The 18,968-nt window shown below is 34.0% G+C and overlaps 1 protein-coding gene across 4 annotated transcripts in view; it reads left to right on the top strand.

Annotated features, from left to right (window-relative positions):
* Positions 1-18,968, top strand: part of LOC142358700 (uncharacterized) — a 95,505-nt gene that overhangs the window by 71,975 nt on the left and 4,562 nt on the right. For all 4 annotated transcript variants that reach the window (XM_075410222.1, XM_075410224.1, XM_075410226.1 and 1 more), the window contains exons 9-11: positions 1,551-1,828; positions 11,408-11,992; positions 17,028-17,310. In XM_075410222.1, the coding sequence (XP_075266337.1) occupies positions 1,551-1,828; positions 11,408-11,992; positions 17,028-17,310 (1,146 nt within the window). The remainder of the gene's footprint in view (positions 1-1,550; positions 1,829-11,407; positions 11,993-17,027; positions 17,311-18,968) is intronic.

Here is an 18,968-nt window from a genome sequence, read left to right as displayed (position 1 = left end):
TAGTGTATGTGCATACCTTAAGCATAAAACTCTGATTATTTGTGCTTTCAGAATGTTTGACAATTCAAACAACATTGTTTTACGAAGAAAAAAGTATTCGAATACGATTATCAAACGCAAAAAAACTGTATGTTTTTTTTTACTCATGTTTCTCTTTTTTATTACCCGATTTTTTATTGAGAAAATTTGAACATCTGTTTTTTTCCAATGAGAGTTGTTAAGTTTCTAGATTCCAATTGAGACAGAGTGCTTGAAGAATTCATAAAAAAGGAGCAAATACTGAATGAGTTATTTGACCACTGGTGAAAGCTCATTTCTAATTCTAAAGTTCGTTTTTCATAGAATATTTTCAAGTTTGCTTCCTCATGGAAATATCTGAAATTTTAAGTTTTAAATTTATCCTCAAATTTGAAATATATTTAAAGTTATCCTCAAATTTGAAATATATCTTCCATCCTTTGGTGTACGTGAAAGTCAAAACTTATTTTCGGTGTCTATATATTTTTTAATTTTGTTCATCTTTTTTCTTGAGTCTTCATCGTTTAATGCATACGTCTTTGAAATCATCAATGATCCGGATAGAATTTTTTTTCAAGCGACCTATTCTCCCTAGATTTAATCAACGACTTTGCATTCCATATTTTTTGCTACTGAGGAATGTTTGTCATAGTTTTTCTTACAGTTCTCTAGCTTTTAAATTGTTTTTCTGACTGTAAATTGTGCTTGGGTGAATGCACTGGGTGAATGAAATCGAAGTTGAATGCTTGGGAATTAAAAATTTTAAATGATTGAAAAGTTTGCATTCCGTGATCTATTTTGTTAAAAATTGTGCAATTTTGAGGATGAGATGGGTCAGAAATCATGATGCAAAGCAGATGACCAACACATATCTGAACACATCAGCTAGCAAGCAGTATTTGATTTCACGTAGAAAGAAAAACACTTAAGAGAATATGAGTGCATTCCTCTTTTCTTGACAAGATGACATTTTTTGTCGAAAATGATTGTAGGGGTTGATGTGAACATAAATACTAATAAAAAAATAAGTTTTTTGCTGATGTGTCACAACCTTAGATGAGATTGTCGTGTCATTTGTTGGTTTTGTTTTTTAAATTGTTGCTCATAACCGTCATATTGTACTCTTACTGATGACATATTAAGATTTTCATGAACAGAGCCAGGAGCAGCAAGTTTATATAGTTGTAGGAGATTCATATTTCCTGCTCTCTTTTTGAAGCGTAACAAAATTCGGTCAGTATCTGAAAATAAACTCGAGATACAGAAAAAAATTGAAGATGTATTTTGTGCACATGCGACAATTTCTTAATTTCTTAGGTTTTTGTTAATACTGTTCGCGTCAGAAAACATTTGATGTTAAGATTTTAGATAATCAATTTGAGGTCAATCTCTGAAACAATATTAAGCATGTTCCGACTCAAAATATTGTAAATACTGCTTTCAACTATTCTGAATTCCAAATATTTGGAATGCTTCGGTATTTCATCAATGGTGCTTCAAGTGTGATCATGTGAACTGTACCGTTTCTTCAGAGCGGTTTAAAAAGCCGGCAGCAACCGTAGACGACGACTTCGCACAAGAGCGAGGGGGCACAGTTCGAGAATCAGACTCTTTCTCAACTGGCAGCCGATCGTCCACCCGGGAGAACTCGCCCGCAGACAGGTATTCATCAGACTGGGATAGCAGCGGACGGGGATCTACCATGGCAACGTCACCCGGATCGCTTGCCAGGAACAACAGGAAAAAGAGTGGGATTTGCAGACGACCCACTCTTATGGTGAAACAGACACTCTGGGTTGAAAGGGACGAGGTTAGGCTCTTTTCTGATCATGCTTTAAGTCTGAAGTTGAGTTTTCCAGACCAACATTAACTTCAGTCAGACATATTGAGAACTAAATGACCTGCGATCCAACTTTGGTTTGATAATGATCAGATTTTTCACCCAAAATTGTCACGAATTTGATTGTTGCGTGTTCAATTTGCTTCAAGTTTGGTTATGTCCGACACAGTTTTTCACGATGCCTGTTTTTGGACAAGCGTGGACAACGTTGACAAAATTTTGTCACTCTGGCTCACGCTCCTAGTGAGTATTAGTTGAATCGAGTGCCGGTAAACCGAAAAGTGTTTTTTAAGTGTCATCACACGCTTCGATGGCGTTTTAATGTAATCATATTAAATAGGGAGAGCCGGACAGGCGGCTAGTCTGCAGTAACTGTAAGTACCCGATGAGCACCTGCTTCTTGAGGTCTGTTTAAGGAGGTTATTCTTAACAATTTTGGATGAAGTTTCAACTAAAGCGAGCATCTCAATTTATTGGAGAATTAGCAGGTATTAATCGCTACTTTTGATCTTTTTATAGCTTCAAAGCTGTAAGCTGAGCGTAACTATATTGCGGTGCTCTTAATTTTTTATTACAATTCAAAGCATTTGAATTGTATTGGGGTGCTGTCTTTTTTTAAAGATCTGTTGACACATTTTCATGATTTTTGAAGTGAGATTGGAGTGGTGATTTTGGTCACGCCGAAACAGGAAAAGGAGCGAAAAAGCGAGCGGTTTTGCGGCGTGAAATTTTTTCGCTCTAATTTTAAAGTAGAGTGAGAAAACGGTGTTTGAACAAAAATTCGCTTTCTCGCTAGTGGTTTTTGATCACATGCTGCGGCCATTTCACTCTGATTTTTACTGTTTTTTCGATTTTTTTGGATCGGTTTTTTTTCTAAAGCGTTTTTCCAATCCATTCATAGTTCATTCCATGCCCAGTTTTTTGTTTGAACCAAATTTCCAATTCTCGTTTGTGGTTTTTTGTTCACATGCAGCATTTTGACATTGATTTTGTTTTTTTTTTAATTTTTGTGATCTGTTTTTTTTTAGAAATAGGTTTCCCAATCCACTCATAGTACGTTTTAGGTTTAGTTTTTTTAGTCAATGAAAATTCGTTGAATTGTACGTCAGGACTTGTCCTGCTATGTTTTTTTTTGTTTCGTCGTTTGACGCTCCATTTTTGTTTTACATTTGATCTAGAACATTCTGTCTCGTCACTGCTTAAATTTTTTTCGCGCTTAATTTCTCGCTTTCTGCTTGACATTAATTGCGGTTATTCAGAAGTTGTCTGTTGCTAAAGCAAAGTTGATTGTAAAGAGAGCGATGGTATGGTCCGACAGCCGAGTGGTTAAGTTGACTGGCTGGTAATCAGGAGATCGGTCGTTCGATCCCCGGCAGAGAAATATTTTTTGCACCCAAAAACAACCTCCTTTGAATTAAACTTTTAAGTTATATAGGCGGCGGCGATAACATCTATGAACTCATTTCTGTTTCTTTCTCCATCTGTATTTTGCAGCACGCAAGTCTATTTCGCAATTATTCCGGCAATCTGCCGGCTATGTTTTCTTTGACACATCTTAGTTTAACCAAAATTGTGATACAATTCCGCGTCACCAAGTCAGATATACAAACATTTTATATCCATCTCAATTTTTTTGAGGTCACCCAGGATTAATTTGCTAAACATTTTTCTTGAACCTCGAATTTCTTTTTACCGTTCTCTCTCTCATCTAGTCGGGCTTGCATGCCAAATTTTAAAGTAGCTACAACCAAAACCACGCCAGGCCCTGTCTTTCGAGGAAAAACTGCTTTGCTGTAGTCGGTTATGTTCAGTTTTTTAAAGTGTTTCATTGACAAGCTGAAAAAAATAGCGAAAAACTTGATTTTTAGCGAAATTCCTCTGCACAAACTCAGTTGACATCCCTGAGATGCTGTTTCAGAAAAAAAGAAAGGTTACCACTCTTAATTTAGCATACTGCATGAAATACATTAACTGTTCAAATGGTTCGTTTGTTAAAGTTGGTTAAAATATCCATAACCATATTTTGAAAGCCATTTTTTGACTGCATAGAAACTTTAAAATATTATCAACTACCTATATTTTCACGAGCTTTTTCGTTTTTGATTAACTAACTTCAGACATGTTAAACAGTATCAACTGCTGAGAGCCAGCTTCTGAAAATTTATACAGTGATGACAGGATTGAGTTTTTATCATCTCATTTTGGCAAAACTTGTTGTCCAGTTAATAATTTAATTCTTCTAATTCCCTGTATTCTCTTATGTATTTAGTTCACTCAGTCATTGCCCAGAGGTTTGCCTGTTTTTTTCTTCACTTTTTGATTCCACAGTAAGTCAGCGAACCACCGTACCTGGTACAAATTGTAAGACATCATCTGAAAAACCAAAATTTTCCATTGCTGCGGGTAAGGTTTTGGTGGGAATTACCTTTATACAATTTTTTTCCGGCAAGCAACAATTGATCAGTTATTTCGTGTATTTTCTTAAGTGGGTAGAACAGATGTATCAGCTGTTCATCTTTTCTATGAAAAACATTGATGGATGATGGATATTAGACGAAAAATTGATTAGGAGAATTGAATTTTCTGAGCCTGTAGGCAAGGTCCTGAGGTAAAGTTCTGTAGAAATTAGGTGAATATCAATCAAAACACGTGAAGGACTTTTGAAATTCTAATCCATAGTAAATGATTAAAATTACTGATTAATTGTTTTAATGTAAATAATTTACAACTAGCGGTGGAAGACACGCACAAAAATTTTGGGAGTTTGAATTAAAGAATACTTTAAAAATGCCTAAAATTTGAAAACTCTTATCAATTTTGTCAGTTTTTTTAACCAATTTTTCTTTAAGATAATTGTTATAGGATAATTATTGTAGTCACTTGGCTACACTATGTGATCAAGTGGATTTGGCTGTGCCTCTTTTAAGGGTTTTAATTGTCACTTGCCTTATTTTCAGAATTCTTTAGTTCAGAGTTTTTGCCAAGTTGTGGCAATAATTCTTTTCGCCTTATCGAAGTTTCGCCTAACATCCTACGCCTCGATTTAATAACTTATCTTTTTTGAAAACAAAGATTTCAAATTTATGGAAACATTAGATGATACCAATTTCTTTATTGAGAACAATTCGAGCACATTGTCAAGAGAAATATGTGACCGAATCTCTACTCTGTGCAAAAGATGAAATTTTAGTAATGGTCCTAAGTCAATCACATATATTTGTAATGACATAGTAGTTTCTCTCATCAAGTTTCATCCGAGCACTTTCATGTCAAAGTAATATTTTTCCCAGTCCTGTCTTTTGATTAGTTGAAATCTGAACATTAGTTGTCTACTATGAATCGGAAAAGCACGCATTAATTTTTTAGACAACTATCTTAAGGCAAGTTAATGGTGTCCTCTTTTTTTTCAATTCACTGCACTCTCGCATCTTTTTAACTATGTGTATAGTTTTAGAATTGCTCTGGTAAGTTGGGCACAATTCCTGAGTGTTGAGCACCCTAACTAAAGGACTAAAGTTGAGATTTAGAGCATGCTTCGGATCCGCTGTTGCTTTTCAAAGGTATAATTTGCTTTCTGACAAATATTGCCGTTTCTTTAATGAATAGTTGTTGTTACTACAGTACTTTCTCTTGTGAATGCGTGTCATTATGGATTTACAAAATACAGTTGTGCACTTTAATGTTAATTAAAGTGTGTTAGCCTTATTTGTTATAATTAAAACGTAATTATGTAAATGTAATCAAGAAGTTTCAGTTCTAACAAATTATCCACAGTAGACATAAACAACTCCAATTTAAGCACACAAAAGTCTCATTTTGAGAGTGAGAAAGATAACACGTGACCAAAAAACAATCCGGGAATAAATAGCATGCATCAAAAATGTACGTTACGCTACATCTAAGTTAAATACGTGCTCAAGTTTTTGGACCGAAATGTAATGCTAAAACAGGTTTTTTTTCTGAATACATGCACTAACTGACTTTTTAATAGCCGCGAAGCGATAGCGGCTATTATTGGGGACATCGCGGTTTTTTACAATTCAAAGAATTTGAATTGTATTGGGGCGCTGTGTTTTTTTTAAATGTGTTAACACATTTTTCAATGACTTTGATCTTTTAAAACGAGATAAACAGGTAAAGCCCAGCGGGCATTAAGTTTCACTAGAGGCCCAAAGTGGGTTTCAGTCGTCTTGTGAGTGCTGAGAGTGGTGCAGCTGCTGCGATAGCCTTAATTTAAGGTTGATAGGTCATTTTTAGGAGTTTTTGGGCTCAAAATGGTGCAATTTTTCATGTTTTTTTGTGTTTTTTTGAGTTTTTTTGTTTGATTAGTCTTAGGTTGAAGTTTTCAACTGTTGATGAAGGCCTTTTGCAAGACAAAATTACTTGTTATGACCATTTTATGAGCTATATGTTTTGGTACTACAAACACATACACGCAAAATGATACTATTTTTTGCAATTTTTTCAAGTTTTTGAACATTTTTGATATTTTTTGAGTTTTTTTAGCTACTGGGGCCGGGAATCTCCTTTGAGGTTTGGTAATAGAGCATGATAAAAAATATACTGATTGGTTGTTAGTTTCAATAGATTTGTTTTCAACAATTTAACCTTTCGAATTTTAAAAATTTGCGATAAAATTTGCAATTTTTTCAAGTTTTTTCATATTTGCATTTTATTTTTTTTGCCTCAGTAGCAAGGTAGCCTCATCCAGGGTTTTATAGTGTGTTATTAAATAGTTGCTAGGGTGCAATGGAATGGTTTTCAACATTTTAATGGAACGAATTTCTATTTTTCGAAATTTGAAATTTTTTTAAACTATTGCCTATCGATCTTTGAGCCCAGGAATTTTTAGGACTTGAAATTGGGTTACTGTATAACCTCTCGAGACACAGAAATTATTCTGAAGATATTAATATCCCGATTTTTATCAACAATTCATTTAAATTAGCCATTAATTTCATTTTTTGTAATGTTTGTCATTTTGGAGTTTCAGGTGCCAATGAATTATTTTCAGGTCACGCAGATGTAATACTAGTCCGATTTCAAAAACTAAATTTGGTTGTGAACATATTTTCGAAATAAGTAGATTTAAAGAGATCCAATTTTTCCTAAGGGTTAAAAGCTTCAAGAGTTTTAGCAATAAGTATATTTTTGTTTTGTTTGTTTGAATCAGTTTCTCAATGTTTTGAGATGTTTTCGTTTGTGTTTCGGCTTGCATTGTTAAGTTGATCTGCTGGTCAGGTAAAGTACTTCTAAGTTTTTCTTTTTGCTCTTTGAATTGTATTTCAGGACATGTCCTGCTATGTTTTTTTTACTTCGTCTAACAGATTTTTGTTTTGTCTTACCCTGACTTCTTGGAATTGACTTTTTCAAAGAATTTAGTGGCTTATGCTGCTTTGCAGTTAAAATTTGTGTGCGTGACGTCATTTCTGCTTTCAGGTCAAATGTGCGACTAACCTCACTCAAACAAAAGACTTCTAAACTCACTTATGGAACTTTAAATTTTATGAACATTTACTAGTCAAAGATCAATAGAGCGCATCTAAGTATTGCCAAACTTACATGCTCTAATTCTTGAGTATTAGTCTTCAGTTTTTGATTTTTAATATCAATTTCGGAAAAGCTCTTTCAGGGTTTTTTCCTTATAGGCCGTATGTGTCATAAAATTGACAGTCCGATTCTAACCCCAAAAGGTCTAGTGTTCTCTTAAAGGACTGTTGGTCGAGTCCTTTATCTTATTTCTTTAGTTGTTTCATTTCATGGAAGGCAACAAGCGTCTATCGGTTGTTGGAATATTCAAATCTAGAACCTGAGAAGGTAAACAAACAGTCTTGTGTCAAGCTTGAGTAAGAAAAACGCAACCATAGATGACGCAAATATACCAGAAAACAAAGAAAATAATGAAGGAAACAATGTCGACAAGAAAAACTTTTAAGGATTTCTTGGTTTTAAACTGTACAAGATAATAATTCCAAACTAAGAACTATCTTTCTGTGACATTAAAATTATGGAAGATGGTTTTTAGCCCTGGATAATTTTCAATAGCAAACGAATAAATAAAAGTAATCGAACAGTAATAGCCTTTAATGTTTTTTTATGAATGGATGTGGCGCTTACAAACAATTCAAATGCTTGCATAAGTTATTGTGGCAAAAAGTGATGCTAAAACCAATTTATCTTCTGATTGTATGTTTTTTTAAAACTTTTCAACTGAAAGGAATACTTTATGCCGCAAATTTTTCCCATATCGTCACATTTCAGTTCTTTGACAATAATTTTCGTTTGCATACAGTTGTCGTTTTCTCGAGCTTAATCTAGTAGAAGTAATGAGTTACGTAATCTGCAATTAAACGAGAAAACAAAGTTGTAAGCATAACGTAATTTGTCAGCAGATGGAGTGGTTTGACCAGATGTCAGTGGTTGTTATTAAGGATTTATACTGATTTAAAAACAATGCAGGACAGCTCCAGCAAGACCACAAGAACTACGAGACAACCACAAAAAACTTCAAACTTCACTTCTGAAAAAATTTATAAATAGTATCTTATCCACATATCAGAATAAAAGTAAAAACTTACAGAGGAATCCTTTACGCCCAGAAAGTTTCTTTTGAAAAGCTTGACTTTAAATTTAACAAAATAAAAAATTAGGACTGATTTTTTACCGCAACAATGGAATTAGAGAAGTTCATTCAACAACAGTTCATAGAAAAAACAATCATTTGAAAATAGTTAATAGAAAATAAATAAATGTAAGAAATTTAACAGTAACAGCCATTATTGCTGTTTACATTTTTACATTTTCAAATTTCCAAAACCAAAAATTCCGAACCTTGTAACCTACAAAAAGCTGGTTTTTGATGAGATCAGTCAATTCTGCAATCTACATACCTGTTATGAATTTGACCTCAAAATGGAAAATAAAGAGGTTTTCTCAAAAATAGCGGGAATTGAGAATCAACTTGTTTTTAAAAAAAAATCTTTTTTGCGACACTTGCACTAAAAAACTAGGACTCAAACGAAGTGACACAAACAATTTTTTTGAGAAACAGGGAGGGCGGTGAAGACAAAAACGGTACTTCGGTTTTTCCTAATCAAAAATTTGTGTGCACAACGATAGAATTTAGTTTCGAACTATTGAAAGTCAAGAGATTGACTGCACCAACTAGATCTTATGATGAATTTTTGTGTATGTTATTCTATCTCTGTCGCTCTCACTTACACACACCGAACAAAAAACGTATGCTGTCACACACAAACAGACATCCAAAAACACAACTGCATACACCTTTACAATATGGCAATCACTCCTAAAACTTACATATCCCCACATGTAAGCGCACACATACGCACACGCGCACACATACGCACACGTGTGCATACTCATGATATCACATTTATACACTTACATGAATATACAAATTTACTTTTGTTTTGCGTTGCGTTGCACACAGGCGCTAAAGTATGCCATAACATGCACGTGCTCCTAAAATCGAACAAGCACACGCACATTCACCTCAAATACCTGAAATGCCCCATTGTGACTCCCGAGGACCTACAGTGCTGTTTGGAATCGTTTGGTACCAGTTTTATATAAGTTTTCAAGACCCTGGGAAGATGGTTGAAAAAAACCTCGAAAACGTGGCACGTTACGAAAACTTTCGAAATCCGAAATTTTCAATAAAAAAGTTTTGAAAAGTTCGTTTTGTTTTGGCAATCAACTTGCAAGTGTTACACAGGTCTTGTCCAAGACTTCTCAGACCTGTAAAACATTTATTAAGACTTGCCAAGTTTTGAAAATGGCTCAAGACTTGCATTTAGACTTGCCTGGTATTGATTTTGATTTGGAATTTGGTACAGGATCAAATTGTCGTGAAAAAACGAACAATCAAACGAATTCAGTCCTTGTTTTCTCTCAAAGCAGAAAAATTTTAAAATTCGACTCGACTGGATTGATTCAGTTTCATAACCCTAGTCATAACAAATTAATTATTTGGAAATACTTATAGATTAACTTTGTAAATAATTTATTATTAATGCATAATAATTGCAAAAATTTGCAAATTTTTTGACAAATATTTGGATTAAATTTGCAAAAAATTCTTAACTTGAAAAAATATTTGCAAATTTTTGTAAATGCAAAAACTGATTTGCAAATGTATGTAAAACGATAGAAAGAATATGCAAATTTTTGTAACACTATAAATAGAATTGGCAAATAATTGTAACTAAAAAAATTGCAATTATTTGTAAACTAAAAATCATTCTAGTCTAGTGAAAATCTGATTTCAAATTTTTGTTCGGATTATGTATATAACAGAATGCCTCCGTTTTAGGAAACTCGAAGCCTTTACCCCTATTACTTTTAAACTAATTCTAATTATAAAACTGAATTGAGAGAATTGGAACTTAAATAAGCATTACTCATTAAATCTCGAGATTTAAGTAATACAAAAAAAACAGCACTCATACATAAAACAAAGTCAAACTCTAGAAGCACAGGGAAGTTGAAATTAAGTTATCATATTCTAAGTTAACACAATCGTCTATATTGAGTACATACGCAAGCTGAAGCAATACAAATTGCATCTACCGCCAAAATAAAACATCCCACCCTCGCAAAACATTTGAAACACAGAATATAAGCAACTTAATCAAATGAAAAGTCCACCTTTTTCATGCAAATAAAAATATACTTTCAAATTTTGTAAATAATGGATTGGTTTATAAAATTTTCATCAATGGTTAACTTAATGTTTTACAGACATCTTTTATACAGAAGAAAGATCAACAACGTGATTTCAGAGTTTTTGTTTGCTTCAATACTCACCTTACCTAAAAAAGAGTACTTGTAAAAAAGATTGGTTTATAAATGTTGCGAAGTTTAGACTTGTTTGTAAATTATAAGTTGATGTTTAACAACTTACAAAAAATATGTTATTAGCAAAAAATTTGCAAAAATTTGCAAATTTTAAATATGCGAAAGATTAAGGAAGAGAATTTGAATGATACCGGTTAAAATTCTCTACGCAACAGATTGAAATTGGCCTCGTGTCGTAGCAAAAAAGTTTTCCGAGAATAAAATTGCACCCCTCCCCCAAAATGGGGTTGGAACAATGATGCAAGCTTTTGCAAAACTTGAACTTTAAACACTTCTGAAATTGTCTTAATTTGCATAATTAGATTTATACTGATTTAATTTTTCCACTATATGTATAGGACAATAAATCTTAATAGACAATTCAGCTCAAAAACTTTTTGGCATAGTTTTCATAACATGCATGTTGATTTAATGTCAAAAACATTTAATCCTTCAACCATTTTGAAGCTCAATTGTCAGTTTCAATTGTAGGTTGATTGCTGAATTTCTAAGAACTTGCAAATTGTATAGTTGACTTGTAAGAAATTGTGAGTCGAATAGTCGATTTGCAAGTCCTGTTTTTGGAACAAAAAAATATTACAAGACGATAAATCGTCTTGGAAAAACTTGCGGGTAGTTATCACATGTTAACCAGAAAGTTAATGCTGAGACCCTTATGTGCTTGTTTAGGTAAAGGAGCGCAACCTTGAGAAAAAACTGTCAGAGACGGAAGTGAAGCTAAACGAGGCCATGTACGAGATATACATGACAGAGAACTCCTACTACAAACACCTGGGCATCGCAATTGATGTCTTCCTGAACCACCTGGAAAAAATGTCAGAGAGCATCAAAAACGGGGGAATCTGTTCAAAATACGAGTTACACAAGCTCTTCTCTAATATGCGTCAACTGCATGAATTATCAGATAAATTTATCACAAGGATACAACACAAACAGGGCGAAAATGTCATCATGCAGAATTTCATGCCAGATCTGACCGAGTTTTTGACGGAATTTTTTCCTGTGCCTTATAGAGCGTATGCTTCCAAAAGAGCTGAGCAGGAAAAGACGCTTAAAAAACTGCTTCTAAATAAAAATTTTGTCACGGCTATTGATTCTATGCGCTGCGATCCCAGGTGTCAGAATCAAGATCTCAAGTCGTATTTGTGTGCGCCTATCCAAAAGATAACCCGCTTCCACCTTCTGGTTGAAAAAGTTGTTTCATACAGTGGCCGACTCGCAGAGAATGGGAAGACGCCTGAAATCAAAGAACAGGTAAAAAATGTTCCCAAGTTGTGTTAAGAAAGTTAAACAATCTGCTGATGTAATCTTACTAATTTTGACAAATCTTTCAGGTTACAATGAATCATCATGAAATTTAATTTGAAGCATGATCAAAATAGGGTAAAAGCCTCCAAAGGAATTTATAGAAAATTGTAAAATTTGAATCTCCCAAAACTCGGAAAACAGCGAAAACATTTTGACTGCAAAGCAGAGATTTAATATTTAGCCATAGCATGGAAATACAGTAGTGTTTGCTCGCACAGCAAGTTCCCATCAGCCCACTCAAACTGTTATCTTTATCGTAATTTACCTGCGATTCAAATTATTTTCAGAGACAATTAAAACAGTTTGCCATCAGTAGGCACAATTTCAAAAAAATTAATTAAAGTTTGCTGGTAAAAGTTAGTTTGCCGAAGTAGTTTCAATTTGCTTCAAAATCTGAGCTCTTGTAAAGTTAGACAAAGATAGAAAACTGAATAATATTAAAACGAAACGGAAAAACCGATATTTGTCGATAGTCTTTCCTTCGCCACCAAAATCACCGATTGCAGCATATTATTTTTTTTGGATTTTAATACAAAATTTATGTCAACAAAAAGCTGCAAAAACAAAAAAAAATGAGTCTAAAATTTTTTTAGAATTTAAAACAATTGTTTTAAATTTTAAATCGCTCTTCCACAGTGGCCCTGCTATTGTCAAAGTGCTTGACTATAGTGTTGTACCTGTACAGTGTGATGAGTATCGGTCAATATCAAGAATTCCTTTCGAAATTATAGAAAACATCAGTTCCTTTTCATGTCGCTACTATTGGTTTGTTAGTTCAATCCATAGAGTTCTATATTATCTGATTGACGAATCTTGAGAAAACGATGTGTTTTCAGCAAATTGTAAAACAACAAATCTGTTTTGTTTTCAAAATGAAGTACTTAGACGACCAATGACAAACCAATTCCATTGAATCAAAAACTTCATTATTAACGTGGTTGGTGCTCAGTGCAATGCAAAGAGCTATCAATAGCATTGTTCTAAAAAATTTCCAAAGAAATCGACTTTATCTTTTTTCTTCCTACTTGCAATCGATGACGCTTCTTACATGCTTGATGCGCGCAAGGTTTTGAAACGTAGAGTAGTTAAGGAACCTTCCTAACAAGGAAACACTTAATTTTGCGAGCACGAAATCAGAACAACAAAGTAAAAAAGAACATAGCAAGCCAGTTCAACAAGCGATCCAATTAATTTGACAAACTAAAAGCCTCGCCGTCTGCTTGAATATGAGAACAGTATTTGATAGTCAAAAAAGCTGATTATACTAAATGGATTATACTCAGACGACTGCAACTTATCTGCCAAAGCGAACGATTAAGGCCCAGTAAAAAACTAAAGAAGCATGTCTTCACAGAGAATAGAGAGAACGCTAAAAACAACAAAGGTTGACTAATTTCTATAGTCGCATACGCGTTTGGAAAACAAATTGTGTCAATTTTTTTAAACCGCTCAAAATGAGGTATAAATCATGTGTTTATCATTAAAGAACATCGTTGACGTGTCATGAAAACGACTATTTGACAAGACAAAACTGGTAAATGAAAAAATGACACAATTAAGTTTCTAAATTTTAAGTATAGAAAATATTGCAGAAGTAGCCAAAACCATTAAACATGAAAACAGGCTGTAGAAAAGATTCAATTATGGCTCATCAATGAGACCAGCTAGGACGACTAAATGACAAGACGATAAACAAAACTACAATAACGGGAAACATACAAAAATTAAATGACATTATGTAAGATTATATGGTGATTAAAACCTTGGAAAAAACTTATGGTTAATACAATTAAATATGTTTGAATGTCTCTTTGAAAATTCATTGGAACCTTGCATTATTCAGATAAACCTAAAGGAAACCAAAAGTACAACAAACGAGAGCAAGACAAGTGCATAAATTCACCAATTATTTATAGGAGAATTGTTCACCAATTATTTATAGGAGAAGCGCGAACTCTTTAGGGTTGTTAATGTCTTACTGAAAATCCTCTCGTAGCACTTTCATTAGCAAAACTAAATTTCAAAACAACAAAAAATATAATTTTTTAGCAGAAAATTGCGTTTTCTTTGGGTTATGAGAAAAGACAGGTTTTAAAATTCCAACCAAAAGAGAAAACAATTTTACAATTTGAGCGACAACTACAGAAAACAGCGTTTGATAGTCAATAAAACAAATTACCCTGCATACAAAATTGAAAAAAAAATGGAAAAAGTTATCAAAACGGAGTACGTGCCTGACTATCCCATCTTTGAAAACTGTAGATAGAAATGCTATTAAAACCATCTGACTGTTGAATGATTTCCATTCTACAAACAAACCTAACTTAAACAAGCCTATCTTTGCACGTTTTGTGGAGAACCAATGAGACACAATTTAACGAAAATGATCAACGACATTCCGTAAATATCAACAATTTTTCAAAGTTAGTGGCACCTGTTATAACAATACAGGTGACTCTGCCAACAAATCTTTCCATGATTCTCAGCGTTAGCGTTTGATTGTAACGGCCAACCAACATCGTTTTCTATTCCATCAAACTGAAAGGAAGTTTTGCGTCAAGTGGTTAATAATAAAAGAATTAAATAACAGTAAAAATGTTTGAAAACAAGAGATGTTTTTTCAATAACAGCCACTGCATTTTGACACTACTTAAAAATGAATGTTGGTGCAATATTGAGTTGATGAGATCAGTCTTTGGAACTGAAAAAAATTGAAACTTGTATAATTTTTTGAGTATTTTTTAATAACTTTATGTTTTCTGTTTATCATTTAGTTTTTCACAATGAATTGGAGCCAAAGCTACCATTAAAGAATATAAAACCGCTATACAAAATTTTTCAAAAAGTTTCTTGGAACTGTTTTTTTAAAAACTAAGATAAATTAGGAAAAAGGCAACACAAAGACTCGTGTTCAAAATTATATCAAATTTAAGTGTGAAGAACTAAAAGTTAGCTACCAATTAGGAATTTTGCAAAATTAAAATTGCAAATGTTTTTTTCGAATGATAATGGGCTTCTTACATTATCAAGATATAATGATGTGAGGACAAAAGAACAAGATGTATATGCATTATTTTGCAGAGTTTTACCAGAACCAAGTGTGAGAGCCAAAAAACATATTTGAAAATTTGTTTAGATTGACTGAGGGCTTATTGAAACGCTATTGATACCTAAAAGTCAAGTAAAAACAACAAGGGTTTTCTTTTGTTTTCTGTGGCGTGTCTAAAATTACTACTCCAGTTTGACTTATTCTCACTGGCTTCAAGAAATCGGAAGTGTGAGTGGAATTTAAGAAAATCATAGCAGGCCCCGAAACACAATTCAACCAAAAAACTAAAAAAAAGCAAGACCTGAGTGGCAGCCCAATTGCTAACTAGGAACCAGTGCGATGAGAAAGCTAATTTGCCCAATTTGGAGAATTAAACCAAAAATAAATGATGCAATTCGGATATGTATCCATTTATGCTTGCGAACAGCTGAAAAATTGTAATCCTATTGAGAACTGGAATTAAGAAAAGCTCTCATTTGAGTTGAAAAATAATGCGTCAGAATTTTTAGGCCCCTAGTACGGGAAAACTGAGCCGAAGACGAATAGTTTGTTCCAGTTTTAATGAAAAATTGTTAAATTTTTGCCACAAATTTTCGCCAAAAAATGCATGCCATCAGCTCAGCATACCCTTTTTTCTTTAAAAGTTAATTCTATAAAAACAGTTGTAGAATTTTATTATTTTAGCAAACATCTTCAGAATTTCACCAAAAATCTGAAAAAGTGAACAAAGACAACGGAAACTAGGATAAATATCCAAAAATTTAATTATATTTCTCATTAGGAAGGCAACTATTTTTCTAATTACTGATGATAAGTCATATGAAATCCAAAAATCATCAAAAGCAAGCGAAGCCTAATATTTCAATGACAGTCTACAGACATGGTGTCGAAACCTTAAAAACCATAAGCCATTCTCTGGAAACAAAATATAGGTTCATTGGACCTGATTCGAACATTAAGGCGCTTTGTCGTTTAAAAAAACTGATTAGGAGCCCCGATCCTAAGTTGAACAAAATAGTCTCCAAAGGTGAACAAAATCCCGTCTAGTATCAAATGCTCACAATAATTTAAACCCCGATAAAACTCCTCAAAAAAAATTCAAATGTGTTTACATTAAGATCTTAGAAATGAAAGACTTTTTGTGATACCACACTCATGTCCTACGTCAAATTCGATTGGCCAAAATTGAATGAACAAATAATCCCAATTCAGAATATAGGGAGTCGGAACAAAGTAATATTCTCACTGTTTCTATAAAGCATGAATGGAAAACGTTTAAATTTTCATGAGGGCAGAAGTTAGATTTTAAAAAGGTAAGAAATGTTTCATTTCAAGTGTTACTTCACACCCCTACTTTGTGAGAACAGTTCAAGAATCAATCGCACAGGTTTGCAATATTAACGCTAAATTTTTGTTATGGAAACTCGAAATCGGAAAAAAATATATAGAAAATCGCAGAATCGAAATCGTTCTTAACAAAAACGTGTCTTGGTTCGCCGAGAGGATAGAATAGGGGCAATGTATCAGAAAAAAATAGGAAAAGTTGTACAAAAGTACTTCAGAAAAAAGTTACGAAAAATCCAGAGGAGTCCGAGAAATCTCAAATTTTAATAATCTACAATTGACTTGCTTTTTGAGGATACCATTCAATCCTCTCGATTTTTTTTATTAGTAACATCTCCAAATTTGGCTGAATAGAAAAACATCAATCATATTAGTGGCCCCCTCCAAAAAATGGTGGCGACTTCAGCAATTAACCGTTTGACAGTGGTATCAAAATTTCAACCTGAAGCCCAGAGCTCATTATTTGAAAAATGTGACAAGCCAATATTTCGTCGATAGCAGAATTAAAATTTGTACCATTCTAAACTGGTTCAATGCTTTTGACTTCAATTTTATGGATTTCCGGACAGTCTGAGGTGTTCAATTTAGAACCAGATACTGCACAGTGACGCGGAAAAAGCCCTGTCGGCTGCTAAGAAGCTGGCGCACGAATGCAATAATGCCGACTTAAAGATGCGCCAGATAGAACAAGTCATTTCGATACAGCAGAGACTCGATATTCCGTCCGGACCTGGGGCGAAGGGTGGGGCCAAAAAGGATTCCGGGTCTGAGCCGAAGATGAAGCTGATGCAGAACCAGGAAACTGCCAAGAACTGCTTCCTGTTGAAGGAGGGAGAACTCACTGTCATCACGGGAAAGGGAACTATAGCAGGCTAGTACAGTTGTTGACATTGGCTCAAATTTAACAAAATTGAATTTATAATTTAGTTCCTCTATTTTACATCCCGAAATTCTGACAAAAATTATGTAAGATAAACGGTAACAAGCGATGGCAAGTTCCAAAATTACCCGCAATTTCTTTACTTAATTTTGAGGTGAAAGTCATAACAACGCGTTCAATCCCAGCAATTGTGCTAGAAAATTGCAGGGCATTGTCTTATTTGTCAACACTAGTTACCGCCTATATTAGATAATAATTGCGTTTGTATGCATCTGAAATAATTTTGGCGATTGTTATCGTAGATCTTACATAAATTCAACATTTCTAAGCGTTGCAATTGTTTAACTTCGACGCTTTGACCTCTGTCTGTGAGACGCGACCCACCGACCTCTTGCATGCTTGTTGCCTCTTCTACGATTGTACAACATAATCAGTAGTTTTCTTGATAAATGTATTTATAAATCGCACCGTAATATCAGGTCTCTTACGTGGTGATGCGTGGATTGAACTTTTTACGCTTCGTTGATTTGGCGAAAAAATCATCCGTAAACTGTAGTGGATGCTGACAAAACACAAATTTAAGTAAGATCAGCGCTAAGATTTAAGTCTTGAATCTATGCAAGATCAACAATAATTTATGTAGGATCAACGCTAAAAATTAAGCCTATAATTTACAGGATCTCTCTCTCTCTCTCCCCTCTCCTCCTCTCCTCTCTCTCTCTCTCTCTCTCTCTCTCTCTCTCTCTCTCTCTGTCTCCCTCTCCCTCTCACTCTCCTTCCCTCCCCCCTCTCTCTCTTTCTCTCTTTTTCTCTCTCTTTCTCTTTCTCTCTCTTTCTCTCTCTTTCTCTCTCATTCTCTCTCTTAATCTCTTTCTCTCTCTTTCTCTCTCTTTCTCTCTTTCTCTTTCTCTCTCTTTCTCTCTCTTTCTCTCTTTCTCTCACTTTCTCTCTCTTTCTCTCTCTCTCTCTTTTTTCTCTCTTTCTCTCTCTCTTTTTTCTCTCTTTCTCTCTCGTTATCTCTCTCTCTCTCTCTCTCTCTCTCTCTCTCTCTCTTTCTCTTCTCTCTCTTCTCTCTCTCTCTCTCTCTCTCTCTCTCTCTCTCTCTCTGCGTTCTACTGCTCTTCTTTAGCTGACCTTTAAGCTCGCTTTTTCCTTTTACTAGGGCTTTCTGGGTTGTTCAATTCCGTATTTCTCATGTTCTGTTTTCTTCTTTATCAGCTTATTTCTTTTACCTGGCCTGTCTTCTATTTTTCGGTTTTGTGCCCTCCTTGTTTCTAGCCTGTGTATAAACTGGGTTTTGTAATTTCCTAATTTTTCTGCTTACAAACTTTGGACATATGCTTTCTCATCTTTATTTTCGTTCTTTTTTTGTCTTTTCTCTGTAACTCCTGTTCTCTCTCTATCTCGCCCTGTGTCAATCTAATTTTTCTGTTCCAAACTTGCTTATTTCAATAGATTTTTTTTCGGTTTTTTTTGCGTTTCGGTTTCCTGGATTTTTTCAACTCTTCCTGTTTTCTTGTTTTCTCACTTTCACTGTGATTACGGGAATGTGAGTGCTTTTTAGTGCATTTTTTCACTTAACTATCTCATTTCTCTCTTTCTCCCGCTGTCTTTCTAGTTCCTTTGATTGCATCTTATTTCTTAAATTT

The sequence above is a fragment of the Convolutriloba macropyga genome, chromosome 2 (genome assembly GCF_964194025.1).
Source record: "Convolutriloba macropyga chromosome 2, txConMacr16.3, whole genome shotgun sequence".
Lineage (NCBI taxonomy): Eukaryota > Metazoa > Xenacoelomorpha > Acoela > Convolutidae > Convolutriloba > Convolutriloba macropyga.
Note: the sequence above shows the minus strand (reverse complement) of the source record. Positions and strands in the feature narration are given on the sequence as shown.